We start from the raw sequence: 22641 nt of genomic DNA on the forward strand, positions 1-22641 counted from the left end.
TTTGGTCGGCCGGCCACTCCTGGGAAGGTTCACCACTGTTCCATGTTTTTGCCATTTGTGGATAATGGCTCTCACTGTGGTTCGCTGGAGTCCCAAAGCTTTAGAAATGGCTTTATAACCTTTACCAGACTGATAGATCTCAATTACTTTTGTTCTCATTTGTTCCTGAATTTCTTTGGATCTTGGCATGATGTCTAGCTTTTGAGGTGCTTTTGGTCTACTTCTCTGTGTCAGGTAGCTCCTATTTAAGTGATTTCTTGATTGAAACAGGTGTGGCAGTAATCAGGCCTGGGGGTGACTACAGAAATTGATATTGAAATTGAAAATTGAAATTGATAAACCACAGTTAAGTTATTTTTTACAAGGGGGGCAATCACTTTTTCACACAGGGCCATGTAGATTTGGAGTTTTTTTTCTCCCTTAATAACGTAAACCTTCATTTAAAAACTGCATTTTGTGTTCAATTATGTTATCTTTGACTAATAATTAATGGTTTTTGATGAGCAGAAACATTTAAGTGTGACAAACATGCAAAAGAATAAGAAATCAGGAAGGGGGCAAATAGTTTTTCACACCACTGTATGTGGTAGGCGCAGCTCTGTGGTGTCCTGATACTATTTTTTACATTTTTCATCAGGGAGCCACAAGGTCAGAGGTCTGCAAATATTTTATATATGGAGGGGGCCACAGCTCTGGGGTGTCCTGATACTATTATTACATATAGCTGCGGGGAGCCACAAGGCCAAAGGTCTGCAAATATTTCATATATGGAGGGGGCCACAGCTCTGGGGTGTCCTGATACTATTTTTTACATTTTTCAGCGGGGGCCACAAGGTCTGGGGTCGGCTGAACCTGTCAGTGTCTGGGGTCTGCTATTATTATAAGTGTGCCGCAGGGGAATACACATTTGGGGTTTGTAAATCCTATTACTGCATCTGATGGGGGTCACAGCTCTGGGGTGTCCTGATACTATCTTTTACATTTTTCAGCGGGGAGCCACAAGGTCAGAGGTCTGCAAATATTTCAAATATGGAGGGGGCCACAGCTCTGGGGTGTCCTGATACTATTATTACATATATCTGCGGGGAGCCACAAGGTCTGAGGTCTGCAAATATTTTATATATGGAGGGGGGCGCAGCTCTGGGGTGTCCTGATACTATTTTTTACATTTTTCAGCGGGGAGCCACAAGGTCAGAGGTCTGCAAATATTTCATATATGGAGGGGGCCACAGCTCTGGGGTGTCCTGATACTATTATTACATATAGCTGTGGGGAGCCACAAGGTCAGAGGTCTACAAATATTTCATATATGGAGGGGACCAGAGCTCTAGGTTTCCTGATACTATTTTTTTTTACATTTTTCAGCGGGGGCCACAAGGTCTGGGGTCGGCTGAACCTGTCAGTGTCAGCTAATCCTGTCATTGTCTGGGGGCTATTATTATAAGTGTGCCGCAGGTGAATACACATTTGGGGTTTGTAAATCCTATTACTGCATCTGATGGTGGTCACAGTTTTGGGGTGTCCTGATACTATTATTACATATATTTGCGGCTACAAATATTTGTAGACCTTTGACCTTGTGGCTCCCTGCAGCTATATGTAATAATAGTATCAGGACACCCCAGAGCTGTGGCCCCCTCCATATATGAAATATTTGCAGACCTCTGACCTTGTGGCTCCCCGCTGAAAAATGTAAAAAATAGTATCAGGACACCCCAGAGCTGTGGGGAGCCACAAGGTCTGAGGTCTGCAAATATTTTATATATGGAGGGGGGCGCAGCTCTGGGGTGTCCTGATACTATTTTTTACATTTTTCAGCGGGGAGCCACAAGGTCTGGGGTCTGCAAATACAAATACAAATGCATACCTTCCCATTATGTCTCTTGAAGATAAAAAGGTGGCTACGTCAGATAGTACAGCATACAAACCAAGATTTTGGTGACATTGATTGTTTTGCAGAAAAGATTTTTAATATGAAGAATTCAAATTCCTATAACAAATGTTCACAGAAACAATGCATCATCTTCAAATAGTGAACAGCATCCTTCAGTGGCACCCACACAAGCTACAAAAGTTGATGCTAGCACATTTACAGAACCACAACATTTCCAAGTGGATAAAGCTGTGCAATGGCCAGAATATGAGTTCAACACTGAAGGGGAACAGTGGAAGGTTGAACATGATCATATGTATGAAACACAACCAAGAATAATACAGTCCACTCCAATGAAAAGATTTCGACACCCACAGCCATCAGTGGATGTTGGCTCCCTGAATGACTTTGAACAAAATATTTTAACAGACACAATGTCACCAAACCTCCACAGCTCTGTACATGATGACCTTAGTTGTACAGTAACATCAAATTACTCCAAAACTTCTTACACAGAGTATATTCCAGAAAATGATGGGAACAATGAATCTTCGGTGACTGACACATCGACTGTTGTAGAAGAAGATGAGCAGAGCTTTGTAAAAGAACGTAAATTTATTGTTTTTGAGTGATGCCTTGATTCATTAATAAGAAAACTAACCTGCAGTTTTGAGTGCAACAACAAAAATCTTTGCAATGCCCTGTTCATTGAAATTAAAAAACATTGCCAAGGCACATTTGTGTCAATTTCAGTTGCTTGCCTGAATGGACATAGCTACACATTGTGGAAAAGCCAGCCGTGCATTGGAAGAATGGCAGTTGGAAATGTTTTGAGTTGTGCTGCATTATTATACAGTGGCTGTAATTTTTATAAGGTGCGGGACATGTTCGGTTTATTGGGACTTCAATTCATATCGCATAACACTTTTTACTGTTACCAGCGTGAGGTTCTTTTTCCAGTTATTGATGTACACTGGCAGCAAGAACAACAAAGACTACATGACGCATTCAATGGCATAGAATTGTGCCTTGCGGGTGATGGGCAATGTGACAGCCCAGGTTACAGTGCCAAATATTGTGTTTACAGTTTTATGGAAGTGGACACTAAGAGAATTGTGGACTTCGAAGTTGTTCAGGTTACAGAGGCTAAGACTTCACCAGCTATGGGGAAACTAGCATTTACAAAGTGCCTGGAAAGAATTTTGGCTGGAGCATATAAAGTAAGTGCAATAGCAACTGACCGTCATCCAGGAATTATAAAATTAATGCGTGATGAGTACAAAGACAAAGGCATAGCACATGAGTTTGATCTGTGGCACTATGCCAAGAAGAAATGCTTGTTTGCAGCAAGCAAGAAGAAAAACTGTGGTGATATAGCTGAATGGATACCAGCTATAACAAACCATCTGTGGTGGTCTTCAAGCAAGTGTGAAGGTGACTTGTGTATGTTGCGGGAAAGATGGCAATCTGTTGTGATGCACATTTCTGATCAGCATGAATGGGATCATGAGATTATGTACCATGCCTGCACACACAAAAAGTACACAGATGAGGAGTGTAGCCAATGACCATGGATAGAAAAAGACTCACAAGCCTACTTGTCCTTGGCAGAAGTAGTCTTGTCAAAAAATATGACAAAAGACCTTGAGCACATGGCTCATTTTCGCCATACTGGAGCATTGGAAGTCTATCATAGTTTTTCCCTAAAGTACCGGCCTAAAAGGATCCATTTTAAAATGGATGGAATGGAGGCCCGTACAAAACTTGCAGCTCTAGCCCATAATGCAAATGTACACAGAGAGCAATCTCGTGTCGTTGGGCTGGTGAGGGAAGGGACCCCGTTCACTTCGTCATAAACTTGTGTTCCCAAAATACAAAAAAAAATGGGTTACTAAAGCACTGTACGAGCCTATAACCAATGAACACATAATGCCAATGTTAGTGGATGTGCTCAAATTACTTCAGGGCAAATTGTCTCATAGTTGGGATTCAAGAAACAGCACTATTGCCACAGAACAGAGACCAGATAAAAGTTTGGCAGTTCAGCATGTCAAGATTTCAAGATCGGGACATGAAAACCCAGTACCATCTAACAAGCTTTTTAGGAAAAATCTTCCATGGTGGCAATGCAAGTTGGTGCTCCTGTGCTTTGATGTCTGATAAACATCGTCTAAATACTCAAAATGCATCTGAACAGATATGTTTCCTGCACTTCCTGGTCCAGTTCAACATTATAGTTGTTTGGAACACTTAGGCAAATGGCACTCAAGGCAAATCCTCATATTCTCTCCACCTGCAGAGAAAAGAAGATACTGCACTTTGCATGGATTGTAACTCTTACCTACCTGTTTTGTGTATTGTTGGACTTTGGTGCTTATGGATGTAAATTGTGTCATAGGACTTTCACAAAACACAGTATTATAACGAATAATGTACACCCTGTTGTAAAATCAGAGTAAATTTGAAGTCAACATGGAATTCCAACATACCCCCCCTCTATGCACTTTCTAGAAATTACTGTCCCTCCCGCTCTATGCACTTTGTAAAAATAACTGACTCTGTGCACTAATAATTATAGTGGTTAGACCCCAGACCAATGCCCCCCTGCCCCGTACGCTAATACGAATAGCAGACCCCAGACCCTACATAAGACCCCCGCTCTATGCACTTTATAAAAATAACTGGCCCTCCCGCTCTATGCACTTTGTAAAAATAACTGGCCCTCCCGCTCTATGCACTTTATAAAAATAATTGGCCCTCCCGCTCTATGCACTTTGTAAAAATAACTGGCCCCCCCACACTATGCACTTTATAAAAATAACTGGCCCTCCCGCTCTATGCACTTTGTAAAAATAACTGGCCACCCCACACTATGCATTTTATAAAAATAACTGGCCCTCCCGCTGTATGCAGTTTGTAAAAATAACTGGCCCCCCCACACTATGCACTTTATAAAAATAACTGGCCCTCCCGCTCTATGCACTTTGTAAAAATAACTGCTCCCCCCACACTATGCACTTTATAAAAATAACTGGCCCTCCCGCTCTATGCACTTTGTAAAAATAACTGCCCCCCCCCACACTATGCATTTTATAAAAATAACTGGCCCTCCCACTCTATGCACTTTGTAAAAATAACTGACTCTGTGCACTAATTATTATAGTGGTTAGACCCCAGACCAATGCCCCCCCCCTGCCCCGTACGCTAATACAAATAGCAGACCCCAGACCCTACATAAGGCCCCAGCTCTATGCACTTTATAAAAATAACTGTCCCTCCCGCTCTATGCACTTTATAAAAATAACTGTCCCTCCCGCTCTATGCACTTTGTAAAAATAACTGGCCCCCCCCACGCTATGCGCTTTATAAAAATAACTGGCCCTCCCGCTCTATGCAGTTCCCATGTGATAATCCTCAAATTATACCCGTAACCTATCTAATTATTATTTTAAAAATTAGAGTAGCTATAGAATAAATTTGACCTTACCTGTTTTTGCAGCTTATTTCATTTGTCGGGTCTTGCAGGTTCTAAAAGGTTAGCAAAAATTCAAGATGGTTTTTTTTTTAGACATTGGGGCCAATTCACGAATGTGTGATATGTAGTAATATGTTTGGGGACTGTGCATACATACCTGCAAGTGTATGAAATTAGTATCATTTAATTATATGAATGTACATAGTGCACAAGATATCTGTATAGATTTAAACAATGAGTCAGTCAGATGTTAATTAAGTTGCTTAAGTTGGGAATGCTGGGAAAGTGAATGCTGGGAAAGTTTGGGAAAGTGCCTTTGTGTTGGTTACCTTGGTATTTATTATAGGGGGGTGATCAACACCAAGATATCACAGGAAGCCAACTGGAGGGTCTTTTGCATTTCAAAGTTGAATTGTGTGTACTGTTGTTTATGGTGAGACGGCTCCTTATGGGAACTACCCGACTGACTAACACAATAAGATTCTGATACCTGATTATCTTGTCAGCCAATCAGAACACATCCCTACTTTGGTCAGTGAGATTCTAAGATTATAACTAAGGAAACTCTGATAGTCACATAGATGGACAGTAACGTAGAACACACACAAAGATAGAGAGGTTAGGTTAGGGAGAAGTCCTGAAGGCTGATCCCTATAGAACAGATCCTGTGGGCATATTTAAAGGAACTCTGTATCATTTGCTGTCTCTGGGCTGGATAATCGAAATAAATTAGCTTCATCTCTGGAAAAGAACCGTGGTTGTTTCCTTTTACCTGGCTGTGGTAAATATTGGAATATCCAGTATATTTGTAATAATATACTACATCTACACTATACACAACATTTTGGTGCCGTGACTAGTGACCAGAAGAAGCGTGGAAGATTTGTGACCCAAGAGTCTGCAGTGAAGCCCTGGAAGGAAGTGTGGAACCCTAGGACGGTGGTCTGGAAATCTGTGACTGTGAACCTAAAAGGGTTGGTAAGAATATTGTTTTTTTTTTTTAATTATATATATAATTTATTTTAAGTTAGCACTCTTTTATATATACAATGGCTTTAGTCAGTGGTAATAGCACTAAGGGAGAAATGGTCAGCACCTGGTTGGTTAGTTATATTAAAAATCATGGGGGACCATATGAAATCCCTCAAGAATGTAAAAATTCATGGGATTTAATGAAAGATTTTATAGCTGACAGTGTTTTTGATAAGAAAACTAAGGAAGCAAAACGCAAAGGACTTATCATACAGGGATTGGTCTCCTGCTGTTTAAAAATGGCAGAAATTATTAAACAAAAGGAGACTGATATTACAGAACAGGCAGATAAGTATACGACTTTACTGAGAGAGTCAAATGAAAAGATCTCTGAGTTAAGGTTACATGCCATAACCACTGGGGAGGCATTGCTTGAGAAGGCCAATCTATGTGACCACTTAACCGGTGTAAATGACAAATTGTCAGTAAAAATACAGGATGTAGAAAAGGAGCTGGAGGAGCATAAACATGCAATAAATATTGCTTTTGATAAGGTTGGGAATAATTCTGACCAATCTTGTGAAAACAATATTTCTAAATTTAACACAGAAATTAAAGGACATAAACAACTGTACCCTTGGAATGAATTAGATCAAGCATGTAGTTTCCCAGCAGCTCCTGTTGTCACTACAACTGTTTTAAATACTGACAATACAGGGGAGGTGCAGCTCATCTCAAAACAATTAAAGCCTCAAGAGATGGATGCAATAGTTAGAGAGATTGGGCAGGTACCAAGATATGATATCAACAGATTCATGAAGTGGTTCTGTGAGTTACAAAGGGTCAGAGAGACGTATAATTTGAATCCTGAGGATGTAGATAGAGTGTTGCAGAGAGTAGTTGGAAATGGTAAGGTAAGGATTGTACAGAACTGTGGACAGCAGCGCAGGACAAGGGATGTGTTAAAGGAAATACTTAGGGCGTTGTATGGTATCACATCAAATGTGTCTTTGTCCGGTAAATTAAAGCAAATGAAGCAGGAATGTCCTTATGAATTATCACATAGAATAGCCACAGTAATGGAACAAATTCTAATTGATAATCCAGGATTTGAACATGGTGGTTTAATTCATAGGGTCATGTTGTTAGAAGCTTTAGAGGAGGATGTCAGGGAAGGAATATTATCTATCACTCCTGATCCTACGGATCTAAAAGACATTCTGTTGAGGGCAGATAATTTGTGGCGAAAGAGGAATAAGGAGGAAAGTTTTGTAGTGGATGCTGCTAGAATTTTTAGAGTAGAGGGTCAACAAAGGAAAGAGTATGTTGGTTTTAAATGGCCTCAAAGAGGAAAGGGGGTTTACAATTCAGACCGCCAGAAAGGAAAATATGAATCTAGATGGCAGAATAGAGAAAACAATCAAAATTATCGTAAATCTAGAACTTGGATACCCTTTCCCCAACTAAAAAGGGAACATGAAAAACTTAAATTTGAATATGATAAGATCAGGGCTGAAAGGGATCTTTTAAAACAACAAGTTTCTTTACTGGAAACAGAACTTTCTAAATTAAGGCGTGCCCCTCTTACACATTCTGGTGTTAAGGACCATGGGGGAGGAACTTTAATAGAATTCTAAACCCATACATGCCACTTAAATGTTCAATTGCACTTTCCTTTAATTTATCTCGAGACAATGTAATTTATGTAGAATATATGAATTAATATTTTTCTCTAAGTTTTATCTTCCAGGAAAAGATCTTCAAGCAGAAGGATAAATGTGTCTGAATTTTGTGGTCATGTTTAACTTGTTTTTTTTTTTCATCTCACACTTAAGCAGCTTTTCAAATTTTTTTAATGACAGTGGAGCATTGATAGATGAGACCTAAAGTTTCCAAGTGGGGGTGTGAAGGAATTTGCATGACACAGAGGGAGAGGTGTTGGATGTTGACACCACAGAAGTTTTTTGACTGGATGCAGTCGTGCAATGGGCTGGATACTGTTTGATGTCAAAATATATTCTTCAGGCTTCTTCTATAACTAATGTTCTCCCACAAATGTAATAGATCAATGGGATTTTTAAAGAAAAAAAAATGAATGAACTGTTCTGATGTTTGTCAGTGTCTAAATCAGTGCAGGAGTCTTAAGTGGGTAGATGGAAATGCAATGAAAATAACTCATTAACATACAAACAGGACATCATTTACAGAGTTTCAGGACTTGAACGTCTACTTTTAATTAAGTAACATCCACCTTGTTATTATTCAGTGTTTTGTTTTATTCAGTGTCTTTCTGTATACATGTTTTCGCTTTTCAATGTAAAAAAAAAAAAAAATCCAGAGAGTGGCCCAGAGAAAGTGCAAATATATTAGTGTTGCTATACATATCTGTCTAGAGATGCTAAACAAAGGCTCATATTTAGCATATAGTCTATAGAAGCTAAATGTACAGACATGGGTGGATTTATAAAGAACACATATACTCAGAATATTGATGTTTTAGCTGCATATTTGCAGGGATATATCCGTTAATATTCTGACTAGATCAGGTAAGGGTGATATTGTGTCCAAAGCTAGAGTTTGTGGCTAAATGTGGGTTTTCTGAAAAAAAAAAAAAAAGATCTGACTGTAAGAAGACCAAGAGCTACAGATCCATCCAACACCAGCACCAATACCAGATCCTGTGTACTCAGTCACTGCTACATTGAACTAAAGAGAACCAAACGCCTGGAGGAAAAACCCCAGATGCTGCAAGAAGTTGGGTACTGGGTAGGGAAGTGGGGGAGTGATGGGAGTGGCAAGGAATCCTGCCTGGATCACAAAGACCCCAACCCTGGAAAGAATGGAGTTTGTGGACAGAAATGTTTCACAGTCTGTTTAATGACTGGATTTAATTCTCTGCAAAGACTAAGTACAACTTATACAGTAAGCGTGTAAATATTTCTGACTGGTGACTGAAAATATCTACTGATGACTGGAAAGGAAATGATCGACTCATTTAGTGTTGAAACTAATCCTGTACATACCCCAAAACCTGCCACTTGCAATAGAATTGGATACTTTTCATGCTAAATGGGAAATAGAAAGAGCTGGAGAAGTGATATGTAACCAGTTCTATTAGCATTTCTAGAAAATTTAAGAGCCTTGGTTTAGCATTCTCTATAACACAATTACAAACTATCATGTTATACAGTTATATAAAAAAAAAGAATGTTTTAATGTGTTGTGGATCAATTCTGAGCAGAACTGATCCAAGTGGGGGAGTGTAGTAATATGTTTGGGGACTGTGCATACAGTACATACCTGCAAGTGTATGAAATTAGTATCATTTAATTATATGAATGTACATAGTGCACAAGATATCTGTATAGATTTAAACAATGAGTCAGTCAGATGTTAATTAAGTTGCTTAAGTTGGGAATGCTTTGAAGTGCCTTTGTGTTGGTTACCTTGGTATTTATTATAGGGGGGTGATCAACACCAAGATATCACAGGAAGCCAACTGGAGGGTCTTTTGCATTTCAAAGTTGAATTGTGTGTACTGTTGTTTATGTGGTGAGACGGGCTCCTTATGGGAACTACCCGACTGACTAACACAATAAGATTCTGATACCTGATTATCTTGTCAGCCAATCAGAACACATCCCTACTTTGGTCAGTGAGATTCTAAGAGTATAACTAAGGAAACTCTGATAGTCACATAGATGGACAGTAACGTAGAAACACACACAAAGATAGAGAGGTTAGGTTAGGGAGAAGTCCTGAAGGCTGATCCCTATAGAACAGATCATGTGGGCATATTTAAAGGAACTCTGTATCATTTGCTGTCTCTGGGCTGGATAATCGAAATAAATTAGCTTCATCTCTGGAAAAGAACGCAAAATAACGTGTGCGCTACTTTTCGCACGTGTGCTAATAAATGCACAGCGGTATGTAACGCACAGCGGTATGTAACGCATGCGCGCTAATTAACGCACGCTCACAGCGGTAAGTAACGCATGCGCGCTAATTAACGCACGCCCACAGCGGTACGTAACGCATGCGTGTTAATTAGCACACGCAGCATAAAACTGGCGCCATTTTGCACATTTGCCCTGGGAGAGCACAGAAGTGCTAGAGATTTTTTTTTGGGTGATATTGGTGATATTGATATTGATATAGTTATGGCAAGCAAAAAAAAGGTTGCTAAAAGGAGGGAGCACATTGAAACACCTGCGGTGTCAGCCAGCTCTGGCACTGATGCAGAAGAGGTGCTGCTTTATCAAGGCAGCCCTGATGTATTAGAGGGTACAGAGTACCAGCCCCAGGAGGAGAGTGGTGAGAGCGGAGAGAGTGAGGAGGTTCCCCCCACCTCATCATCTGGGAAGAGGAAGAGACAGCAGGAGGGGAGGCTTCGCCAGCTCAAGTTCTCAGAGTTTGAAAACGAGGCACTGGTGGAGGGGCTGGTGCCTGTGTACCATAGCGTTATAGGCAAATATGCCACTAAAACGCCCACAGACAGAAAAACCAAAGCATGGAAGGACATTGCGGAGCATGTTAACAGTGTGGGCGCATGTCTCCGCAATGTCCATCAGTGTAAGAAAAGATATCAGGACATTAAGAGGTGCCTGAAAAAAAAGCTGGCAGAGGAGTCCAGATACAGGTAAATATCTTACATTCATCTTTCTATTGAAACACTTGCTCATCTGCTTTTCTACTCAACTGGCTTTTCCTTTTGGCTTACTGTCTTTCCTTCCTTTTTTCCTTCTTTCCTACTTACTTTACTTGTATGTATGGCATGCCTATTATTATGTGTGTAACTTATGTCCTCAAAGCTGTGTAGTACAACATCAAATTAGGCCACTAAATAGGAAGGGGGGGGCATTTAAGAAATATTTTGCAAAATACTTAGGGGGCCGTTTACTAAAGTGGCTTAAATTAAGTGGGAGATCTTAGACACAGAATAAATGGCAAATATGTTATGGGCACTTTATTAAATGTGAACCAATCTAATATTGCAATTATTCTGGCAACAAAACATTTGATTGGCAGTTATCACACTCGCCAGAAAATACGCTACGTACTAATTAACGCAAGGCAGGAGAACCTGGTGGCTGGGATCCGGGGGTCTGGGGGGAGAACTCAAGGGCCTGGGAAAGTGGGGGGAAAGTGGGGGAGGAGTCAAGGGGGGAGTGTCCGGGGCCTCGGAGGCCTCTTCAGCCTCGGGGGCCTCTTCAGCCTCTGGGGCTGCTGGGGCCTCTGGTGGTGCTGGGGCCTGGCCGGGTGCTGGGGCCTGTCCAGGTGCTTGGGCCTCGGGGGCCTGTCCAGGTGCTTGGGCCTCGGGGGCCTGCCCGGGTGCTTGGGCTTTTGAGCCTGTTGTGCCTGGGGTTGTGCCTCTGGAGGGAGAAGAGGCGCCACGTTGATATAGAGTTCTGTAAGACAGTATTGCAAGATGTTATTTCAATCTATTATACATATATATATATATACATTCATACACAGAGGGCCACCATCCTAAATAACTGGGCCCCTCACAACAACATTTTTTGGGCCCCCCTCCTCCCACGCCCCCACTGGCCCCTCCCCCTGTGAACCCTCACATCAATCCAAAGGACACACAGACATTGTTAGCCAGGGCCCCCTAAAACATTCGTGGCCCTTCCCCCAAATGACTCATACTATGGGCCGCTCCCTGCTGCTTCCCCCCTGCTTTAAACTTATGTATGCATATGTATTGGAAAATGTGTGTGTGTGTATATATATATATATATAATACACACGTATGGGATCCCTTATCCGGAAACCCGTTATCCCGAAACCTCCAAATTATGGAAAGCCCGTCTCCCATAGACTCCATTTTAAGCAAGTAATTCAGAATTTAAAAACTGATTTCCTTTTTCTCTGTAGTAATTAAACAGCACCTTGCAATTGATCCCAACTAAGATGTAAATAATCATTATTGGAGGCAAAACCATCGTATTGTGTTTAATTCATGTTTTATTGATTGTTTCTTAGACTTAAGGTATGGAGATCAAAATAACGAAAAGACCCCTTATCTGGAATACCCTTGGTCCCGAGCATTCTGGATAACGGGTCCTATACCTATATATATATATATATGTGTGTATATGTATTTGTTTTTCAAAATACCACAACATATTTAAAATTCCCTCTTTATTGTCAACTTTATTGTGTATTTTTGAAAAAACATGCATATATACACACATATATATATATAGAGAGAGAGAGAGAGAATATACATTTCTTACATTTGTACTTTTAGTTCAAATTACTTGCTAAATCTTTTAAGAAACGTATTGTGTAAAACCATATTAAAGTAGAATAATTACCTGCAGCAATTTCGGATATCTCCTGAAAGTTCCTGCGCTTCAGGTCTGACCAAATCCGCTGGAGCAGGCGGAGGTCCATTTCCAGGTTGAAGCCCCTGCGCAACCCAGCTATTAGGTCGCGCAGGATAGCCCTCTTCCTTTCATGGACCCCAATGGGCCCCAGCGGCAGCCTGTCATACCCTGAGCGCAGGAAGAACTCTATTATATAGCGCCTCTCCCCCATTAGCAGCTCGGAAACCCCAGGCATGGTGCTCTCAGTGTGGTGACAGCAGGCTCAATGACACAAAATGGCCGCAACTCGCGCGTGACACGAGATTACAAAGTCGCGACAAAAAAAGTCGCCAAAATATAATTAGTATTGTATTTGTGTGATTTGTCGCCAAAATATAATTAGTATTGTATTTGTGCGATTTGTCGCGACTTTGTAATAGGGAGTTAGCTAGGCCACTTAGCAGCATTTTAGTATGGTTTTGGTGTCAGAGCCTTAGTATTGTTACACTTGAAAGTAAAGGCAATAGATTGGGGCAACAATGAATAACAAAAAGTGACTGCGTTGTTATGGCTTGCTTATTGGAGACAACACAATAAAACCATTTGTATATTTTCTTTAGATCAGGAACTGGAGGAGGGCCTGCTAAGAGGGTGCATTACACCCGTTATGAGGAGCTGCTGCTGCCGTTCCTACACCGGGAGAGCGTGAGCGGTGTGTCCGGAACCTTCGATACAGACCGGAATGTTGGCCAAGGTAGGTGTAATGACAGTAATCCAAGTGTATTTGCTCTTGCAGAGAAGCTAAAGATTAAAGTTATACTGACACAATTTTTTTTTTTTTTTAAATATAAATCTAATTAAAAAGTTGCCTATAGGTCGTGTTGATCATTTTTTACTGATAGGACTGCTTTTGTTAGTAATTGTTACTTGAAATCCCAAAACCTGACTGTTTTGCCAGCCTGACTGTCCCTTCTCAGCCTGTCAATTACAGCTTCTAATGCTAACAGCCTCCTGCTGGACAAATATGGCCGCCTCCATCCCCCTCATGGGGGATCAGATAGGGAATGTAAAAGCTTGGCCAAATACTTTTATGGCCAAATTATAAATAGCATGCAAAGACAATGTTATGACAGATGTAAAACTAATTTCCTTTCTGGTGTCTGTATCTCTTTAGGTGTTAAACAATCTTTTTCTCAAACAGATTCTTCTCCACCTGGGCCGAGCAGACGCAGACCAACGGCATCTGCTCCCGTTCCAGGTATTATTCTTAACAAATTTGGTTTGATGTGTGTTTTGTGTTAGGCTTGTGCAGTGGCATAATAATGAATTGTGTCTGTGTATATTGCAGCTGTTTCAATTCCAGAAGTGCAGTGTATTGCTAATAAGATAGGTATGTTATTTGCCAAGTGTGTCTTGCTGGGTTAGGTGCAGTCAGTTCATCTTGTACTTTTGGAAAGTCAGTCTTTTTAACTTGATTTTACCTTTTTGCCTCATTTGGAATGAATCAATGTCCACAAATATTTTTGTCAAAATTAACTTGGTCATGTTTTAACAAAACTCATTATTGTCCATAAAGTTTCTCTGGCATCATGAACATAATCCAAAATTAAATAAATGTTTTTCTTATTTCTTTTCAAAGGTGGTCGCTCCTCGTCTGGGCTCTACTCCCCACGCTGCGATCCTGAAATTGAAGGAGAGGGATTTAGTGGGGAGGCAAGCGAGAGAGGGTCCCACGTCAGTGGCAGCGGCGTGGCCTTCTCCTCAGATGAGGAGCCGGCCAATATTCCCCAGCAGCAGCAGCTCCCAACCCAGCCCACCGGAGAGAATGTGGCCCCCAGGGAACAGGCTAAAAATAGGTTCCACAAATCTCTAATTATGCACCACAAAGCACTTATGCGAAAAATGGACCAACTGCATGTCGACTTGTGTGTGGTCACTAATGCCTACAATGCAGGTCAGGCAAGGCAAGCCGCACACGAGTCGGCAATGCTAAGCCTCTATCAAAATAGCGAGGCACGAAGGGCCCAACATGAGGCAAAGATGGAGAGCCTCAAGCAGGCCAGACATGCTAAAAAATCCCAACATGAGGCAAAGATGGAGAGCCTCAAGCAGGCCAGACATGAACAAAATCCCAACATGAGGCTGCCATGTTGAGCCTGCAGGAGGAGCTGGTAGAGCTTAAAAGACAAAAACTGGCTCTGTTGGCAGAACAAAATGCTAGAGAAAAACAACAAATTGCTGCACAAAAGCCAACAGAGCCCACAAGCTCTACCAGCGCAGCTCCCCCTCCTGCAGGTTCAACAAGGCAGCTTTGCAAGAGAAAATAAATTGGGCACGGTGCAATTAGAGATTTGTGGAACCTATCTTTTATTTGGCCTGGTTTTTTTTTTTTTTTCCTTACTTTCTTGCCAGGTGTTAACCCTTTAAGTGCCAGCCGAATTCGTCATTTCAGTTCCCCCCAGTGCCAGATGTTTTTTAAGCATTTTGTACTCATTCACTTTAAAAATGTTTTTTGGTAGGAAAACCTCCATGAAACTAGGGAAATTATATATTGTTTTTTTCGTCACTAATTGGGCTTCGACATACATACCAAATTTTATAATTTTTCTGGAGATATGATGTGTATTTTGGGTGAAATATGTAAAAAAAAAATAAAATTATGAAAAATGTCTGTATATTTTGAGTTTTTTTTCCATAGAAAAGTTAATTTTGCACACTTTTTTTTGTTGTTTGTAAAAGCCCTGATACTCCCAAGTCCAACGATACCAAATATGTGGTGGTACCCCACAGTTCCTGTCCAGAAGTAACCCCCAAACTAAAGCAATACTTTGTACAATATCACACCAGAACAAAGCGGAAAAGCGCTTGTAACAGTTGATGCAGCATAACTTATATGTAAATCTAGAATATCCCCTCATGTTTAGTATCTTTAGAAACTACAGACCTTCAGGTTTCTAGGTGCAATGTTGTTTTCACTCAAAAGCCAAATACCTTTTGTCAGTGCATTGTGAAATTTGGAACTTTTTTTGACATTTTTTTTTTTTTCTAAAACGTAAACTTGGACGCATGATCAAATGTGGATTTGACAAAAAAAAATCTCATAAAAATTTTCTAACAAAGGCAAATTTGAAAGACAAACTTCTCCTGAATAAAATGATGCCCCATATGTATGGGTGCACATAAAGACATGGGCATCAAACACTCCAAAGCAGGGGCAATGCACAAGGGCAATTACAGCTAAAAATGTGGGTGCTGTGCTCTATGTGCACTACCTGCAGTTTTTCAGTGTTAACCCCCCCTACTTGTGAAATAACCCCCACAAAATATATATTTCTGAAAAGTGCACACCTTCAGCTATTCAGAGACACCACTCTCCTCTTTCTACATGGAAAATTGTGGCCGCAGTCCCTTGCAGAAGTCAGCGCTTTGGTCAGAAATCAAGAAAAAAACAGATACAAACCTAGATTTCTCCCCAAAATCTCCAAGGAAGATTTTGTAACCTATGAGGACCCATCGCTCTCACATCGGCTCACACTAGTGACGTCATTACTAGTAATTCAGCGACGTCGCGCCGCGTGTAAGAGCGGGTCTCTCTGACAATTGCGACCCATAAGTAAGTTCCCGGCCGGGACAGAGGGCATTATTTGGTATACGTTTACTAAGCACGGGGGTCTTATTATTCACTACATTCCTGCCAACTCCTGGGTGTTGTTTGTGCACATAGCCGTACGATCATTTTGTGCCATTTGTAACCCTACATGTTGTGAGCTGTGTGCTCAATAGAACATCTTTTCCATTCTACAAAATTTTTTCCCCCTATTGAGTGTTATTGGGGAAGTGTGCTCCCCTTAGGGACAGGTTCGTCCTTAGGTGCAGTACTTGGCAATCAGAAGCCGCCGAAGCTGTTTGTACCTAGTAACTCTGGATAGGGCATATGTGCAATATTATATATCCCTTCTCTCTGTATTAGAGAAAATACAGTTATCCCTACTCTCTGTAAATATACAGTTTTTTATACCTCTCTATTTATTAAATTGTGCAATTCTATTGTGTTGTTTCCAAACCGATTCCCTGAATTTTTATATATTTTTAAATTTAACTACTTCATGAATTATTAGGTCTGTTATCATTCATTTATTCTAGTTCCTCAAATGAATTCCGGATTATCCTGTATATTGGTGTATTTTATCTAGATTTTTATTGTTAGAATCAATTATGTGTATATGTTTTTATTATAATTCACTAATAAATTGTTTGAATTAATTCACATCACTCTGTGACTTGTTTTGTGAGAGCGCCAACTCTGGTTTGAGATAACTACTAAAAACTTACTAAACATCAATCTGCAAGTTCCCCTGAATAAAACGATACCCCATATGTATGGGTGCACATAAAGACGTGGCCACCAAATGCCCCAAAACAGGGGCAATGCATAAGGGCAATTTCAGTTGAAATTTTGGGGGCTGCGCTCTATGTGCACTTCCTGCAGTTTTTCAGTGTTAACCCCCCTACCTGTAAAATAACCCCCACAAACTATATATTTCTGAAAAGTGCACACCTTCAGCTATTCAGGGACGCCACTCTCCTCTTTCTACATGGAAAATTGTGGCCGCGGTCCATTGTAGAAGTCAGCGCTTTGGTCAGAAATCAAGGAAAAACCAGATACAAACCTAGATTTCTCCCCAAAATCTCCATGGCAACTACCAAAAACTTACTAAACATCAATCTGCTAGTTCCCCTGAATAAAACGATACCCCATATGTATGGGTGCACATAAAGACGTGGCCACCAAATGCCCCAAAACAGGGGCAATGCATTACAATGGGGCTGCAATATATGTGCACATCTCAAAGTTTTTCAGACAAAATTGCCCCTTACCTGTGAAAAAACCCATATAAACTATACATTGATTAAAAATAGACAACTTCAGCTATTCAGAGACACCACTCTTCTCTTTCTACATGGAAAATTGTGGCCGCGGTCCCTTGCAGAAGTCAGCGCTTTGGTCAGAAATCAAGGAAAAACCAGATACAAACCTAGATTTCTCCCCAAAATCTCCATGGCAACTACCAAAAACTTACTAAACATCAATCTGCAAGTTCCCCTGAATAAAACGATATGCCATATGTATGGGTGCACATAAAGATGCAGCCACCAAATGCCCCAAAACAGGGGCAATGCATAATAATGGGGCTGCAATTTATGTGCACATCTCAAAGTTTTTCAGACAAAATTGCCCCTTACCTGTGAAAAAACCCATATAAACTATACATTGAAATAGACAACTTCAGCTATTTAGAAACACCATTCTTGGTTTTCTACAGGCAAAATTGTGGATGCAGTTCCCTATACAAGCTGGACTTTAGTCTGAAAAAAAATATAAAGTTAGATTTCTCCCCAAAATCTCAATGGCAACTATCAAAAAACTTGCTCAGTATCAATTAGCAAGTTACCCTGAATAAAATTACACCCCATATGTCTGGTTGCACATAAGTACATGGCCACCAAACCTGAAAATGCATAATATTGGGGCTGCACTCTATGCACCCCTTGCAGTTTTTTTACTTTAACCCCCCCCAAATAAACCCCTATCTTTCCTGTGGTGTTATGATACCAGTTTTTTGCTTCTTCCTACACTACTTTAGAAATGACAAAATCTGCACCACATTTAGAAGGATATTTGCCAAAAAAATCCATAGTAATTTGGCCCATAAATGATGCAAGTGTCCTTAGAAGTTGCACTAAAGGTGCCAACAATAAAGCTTGGGGCATTAGCATCAGAGATAAAATTATGTGCACAATTACGTGCCGTGCAGCAGTCACCAGTGGCACACCAGTATTACACAAAGTTTTTATATTTAGAGAGCCACTGCAACTTGTGTAACCTAACCAGAACATACAGTAGATATTCAATTTGTACTACAAGCACAAAAAACCGTAATGTATCTGTCATCCTGTGCTCAAGAACCTTTGCAAAAAACTTAAGGCCTACACTTACAGTAGTTAAATGCTGCCCAGAAATACAAAGTAATATACAAAACTATGCACAGATAACTGCACTGACAGGCATGCTTTTGAGGTGCCAGTAAAAGGACTTGTGGCATCAGCTTTAGAGATAAAAACATCTCATTGATTCATCACACACCACAAGTTTTATCATGCGCCCTGTCAGTCACCCAGCACCTCAGTTCGCTATACCAACAGCACAATACAAGTCCTACCCCATAACCAAAGAAACACTGCAACTAGCCTGAATAACCATAGCTCAAACACAAAAATCTGAATGCCCAAGAACAAGTCTAAACAACCACAAGCTACAAGCACACTTTGTTTTTCTGACAACCTGTGCAAAAAACAAAATCACATACCATAAAACCCTACTTTACTAAAAAAAAAAAACTTTTGCCAATAATATGACACACCTTACCAAACTTTTCATCACATATATCTATAACCTAGTTATAAGTAAAGTACGGACCTGCCAGAATAGATAAACTCAATAAATAAAAACAGCGTCACTTTGCCAGCACAGCTAAGTTTGGAGGCCTGCAACCTTGTGCATAAAAACCTAGAACATGCCAAGTCCACTATTCTGATATGCTAAATCCTTATTCCACCAACAAACCCAGAGAACCATAACCTACCTATAAAAACACAAAATTCAAGTCCTCTCATAGTGTACCACAGTATGGTACACTTCAAAACATGGGTGGAAACACAAAGCAGGCTTGCTAGGACACTTGGGACAATAATACCGGACATCTCGCCTAACACCCTTGGAACGGCAAACCTTACATTTTCTCTGGGCATATCTTTTATTAGGTGTTGGTGGAATTTGTGTTATAAAATGCTTACCCACCATTCGGGCAACATTGTCATTACCTGGCATGTCAGGAACCTCCTCTACATCACCAAACAACAAGGCAGGGGGCAACTGCAGCAAATAATTGTAATAAGACAATCTGGGGCCTGGTACTGCCGCCTTGTAAACGACATAAGAATTATAAAGGGCCATTTGGATCATATAAATTGCTGCTTTTTTGTACCAGGCCCTGGTTTTTCGGGTGGCATTATAATAATGTTGTATTTGGTCGGATTTATCAACACCACCCATATGCTTACTATATTCTTTACTACACAGGGGCTTTGTTTTTGAGGGCCTACCGCCACTTCTGTGTTGGACAATCATGGTCTCATCGTGGATAGTAGTAAGCATAAGAACAACTTTGGTGTCTGAATATTTTATGGCCAAGAGCTCATTGCTTCTTAGAGCATGTACTTCTCCACGCTTCAGTTTCTTATCCAGCAATTCCCTGGGCAGTCCTTTGCGATTACGGTTGACTGTGCCGCAGGCTGGGGTGTCCAAAGAATTTAGGGCTCTAAATAAAGGGATGCTTGTGTAAAAGTTATCCACGTATAAGTGGTAACCTCGGCCCAGCAGTGGAGTTATGAGCTCCCAAACAATTTTACCACTGGTAGTCAAGTCAGTGGGACAACCGGGGGGGGGTCCAAATTAGTGTCCTTTCCCTCATACAGCATGAAATAACTAGTGTAGCCCGTGCTGCTTTCACAGAGTTTGTAAAATTTAATCCCATAGCGAGAACGCTTACTAGGGATATATTGGCGAAATTTTAGGCGCCCTTTGAAGAGCAAAAGGGACTCATCTACACAGACATTTTGGGAGGGGGTGTAAACCTCTGCGAAGCGCTGAGACAGGCTATCTATAAGGGGCCTCAATTTATAAAGCCTGTCATAACCGGGCTCATTAGGGGCAACAGCCGTTGTGTTGTCGTTAAAGTGAAGAAACCGCAATAAAATTTGATAACGGTTTCTTGCCATAACGGCTGAAAAAAGAGGGATGGAAAGGACTGTATTGGTATCCCAGTAGGAAGCTAAAGAATTATGTTCTACGAGTCCCACTGCCAATGTAAGAGCCAGGAATCTTTTTATTTCGTTTATATTTGTGGGATACCATGCCTGGGCTCTTGAAAAACCCAGTAAAGGGTTGCTGGCAAGATACTGCTCAGCATACAAATTTGTGTAACGGATCATGTCCTGTAGGATGGCCTCTGTAATATAGAGATTAAAAAAATCTATAATTTCAAAATTAGTGGTGTCCACACTGAGGCCAGGGACTGCAGTGAAAGGGGGAATTTCAGGGACATAATTACAGGGAGGCCCCCACGCAGGCTCTCCAACTGCTGCATCAGTGCTACCCTCACCCTCTTCTACATCCATGGGTACATCTTGGGCACTACCACTAGCCTCTGCCTCTTCAGCAGTAAGCGTGCCACCACTACTAAACTCTGCGCTAACCGTGTCACTATCCTCTATCTCTGATTCCTCAGTAGAGTGGTCAGATGGCACATACTCAGACCCAGAATCGCTAAATTCCTCTGAGCTGGAGTCCATGCAATACCTAGCAGCTTCCTCGGTGCTGTAAAACCGTTTGGCCATTGTGCCAGAAATATACAGACAACTGCAAATCTAGCAATCAGCAGGCAAAGTCAAAACAAGCAAGCAAAAAAAAAAAAAAGCAAGACAACACTTGTAATGATGTAATAATGTAATAGGAGAAGCTAGAAAAAAAAACTCACTGTAACCTTTTGATAAACTCAAGCCAGCAAGAGATGACCAGGAGTTAACCTTTGGCAATAGAAACTACCAGAACAATCTGAACTTAGCACCTCTGGACCTTTCTAGAACAACTGAAATCAAATGGAATAAAACCACTAAAAGCAATCAAAGAACAATAATTGCAATGAAATCGGTGGTCAGAGCCCTGGATCCACCAATGTCACTGCAAAAGCAACCTTTTTTGGGGCACTAAACACACAATAAAGAACAATGCAAAGATAAAACACCGTAAAATCAGTAAAACCCAATAAAACCACCTAAACCAACAGAAGAACAATAATTGCAATGAAATCGGTGGTCAGAGCCCTGGATCCACCAATGTCACTGCAAAAGCAACCTTTTTTGGGGCACTAAACACACAATAAAGAACAATGCAAAGATAAAACACCATAAAATCAGTAAAACCCAATAAAACCACCTAAACCAACAGAAGAACAATAATTGCAATGAAATCGGTGGTCAGAGCCCTGGATCCACATATGTCACTGCAAAAGCAACCTTTTTTGGGGCACTAAACACACAATAAAGAACAATGCAAAGATAAAACACCATAAAATCAGTAAAACCCAATAAAACCACCTAAACCAACAGAAGAACAATAATTGCAATGAAATCGGTGGTCAGAGCCCTGGCTCCACCAACGTCACTGCAAATTCAGCACCCAATAGCAATACAAAAGTTACAGTGCAATAAAAACAGAAATCAATTATGAAAATGCCAAAAAAACACTAAAATACAACCAAATAAATCAGATAATTATAGAGCAAGATCAGAAATAAAGTTTTAGTAAAAAAAAAAGACTGCCAAAGAAAGCAAAGAAAGAAAGAAAAGAAAAGAAAGAAAGTGTAAGTGTGTGTGTAAGTGTATGTGTGTGCTTGGGAAAGTTGTAAATAAGTGTGTATGTGTGCAAAAGTGTAATAATGACAAAGATAGAAGAAGAAATGGAAAAAAAAAAAAAAATTTTTAGACAGTTGAGATAAAATAAGCAAAATAAACAGTGGTTAGAGAGTTGTAGTTCAGCTCACACAATGCAGGCAGGCAATCAGGGCGACCAATCCAGCAGGAAGGCAGCAGGAAGGCAGCAGGGGGGCTCCAGCAGTCACAAGTGCGCAGCAGGAGTGAAGAGGCGACGCGGGGGCGGGGACATTTAAAGGGACAGCAGTGGACACGTCATCAATGCGTGTCCACTGCTGTCATTGGCTGAGGGACCGGATCGGCGGCGCTGGGGGACCGGATCCGTGAGTATGTCCTTCCTTGCTCGTTGCCTAGGGGGTTGTGCAGGCTTTACAAGCGCTGCGCTGCTTTAAAAGCGAGCGCAGCGCTTGTAAACCCGATAGTGCCATAGGACGTAGATTCTACGTTCTATG

General features: G+C 40.9%; 2 protein-coding genes across 3 annotated transcripts; both read left to right on the top strand.

Moving 5' to 3' along the window:
- Positions 1-5913: 5913 nt before the first annotated feature.
- On the top strand, positions 5914-9525 carry LOC100498064. Its single transcript, XM_004915062.4, has one exon. It carries the CDS (start codon positions 6398-6400, stop codon positions 7955-7957), a length of 1560 nt encoding a protein of 519 aa, XP_004915119.1. The 5' UTR covers positions 5914-6397; the 3' UTR covers positions 7958-9525.
- A 659-nt stretch (positions 9526-10184) lies between these two features.
- On the top strand, positions 10185-15062 carry LOC100498593. Of its 2 annotated transcripts, none has more exons than XM_031904052.1 (4): positions 10185-10959; positions 13258-13391; positions 13812-13895; positions 14277-15062. In XM_031904052.1, the coding sequence occupies exons 1-4, from the start codon at positions 10481-10483 to the stop codon at positions 14789-14791; spliced, it is 1212 nt and encodes a 403-aa protein (XP_031759912.1). In that variant the 5' UTR covers positions 10185-10480; the 3' UTR covers positions 14792-15062. The 2 variants fall into 2 exon arrangements, with proteins under 2 accessions (XP_031759912.1, XP_012820656.1); XM_012965202.2 differs by having other exon boundaries at positions 13839-13895.
- The last annotated feature ends 7579 nt before the right edge of the window (positions 15063-22641 follow it).

Source organism: Xenopus tropicalis, chromosome 6, assembly GCF_000004195.4.
Source record: "Xenopus tropicalis strain Nigerian chromosome 6, UCB_Xtro_10.0, whole genome shotgun sequence".
In the NCBI taxonomy this organism is placed as follows: domain Eukaryota; kingdom Metazoa; phylum Chordata; class Amphibia; order Anura; family Pipidae; genus Xenopus; species Xenopus tropicalis.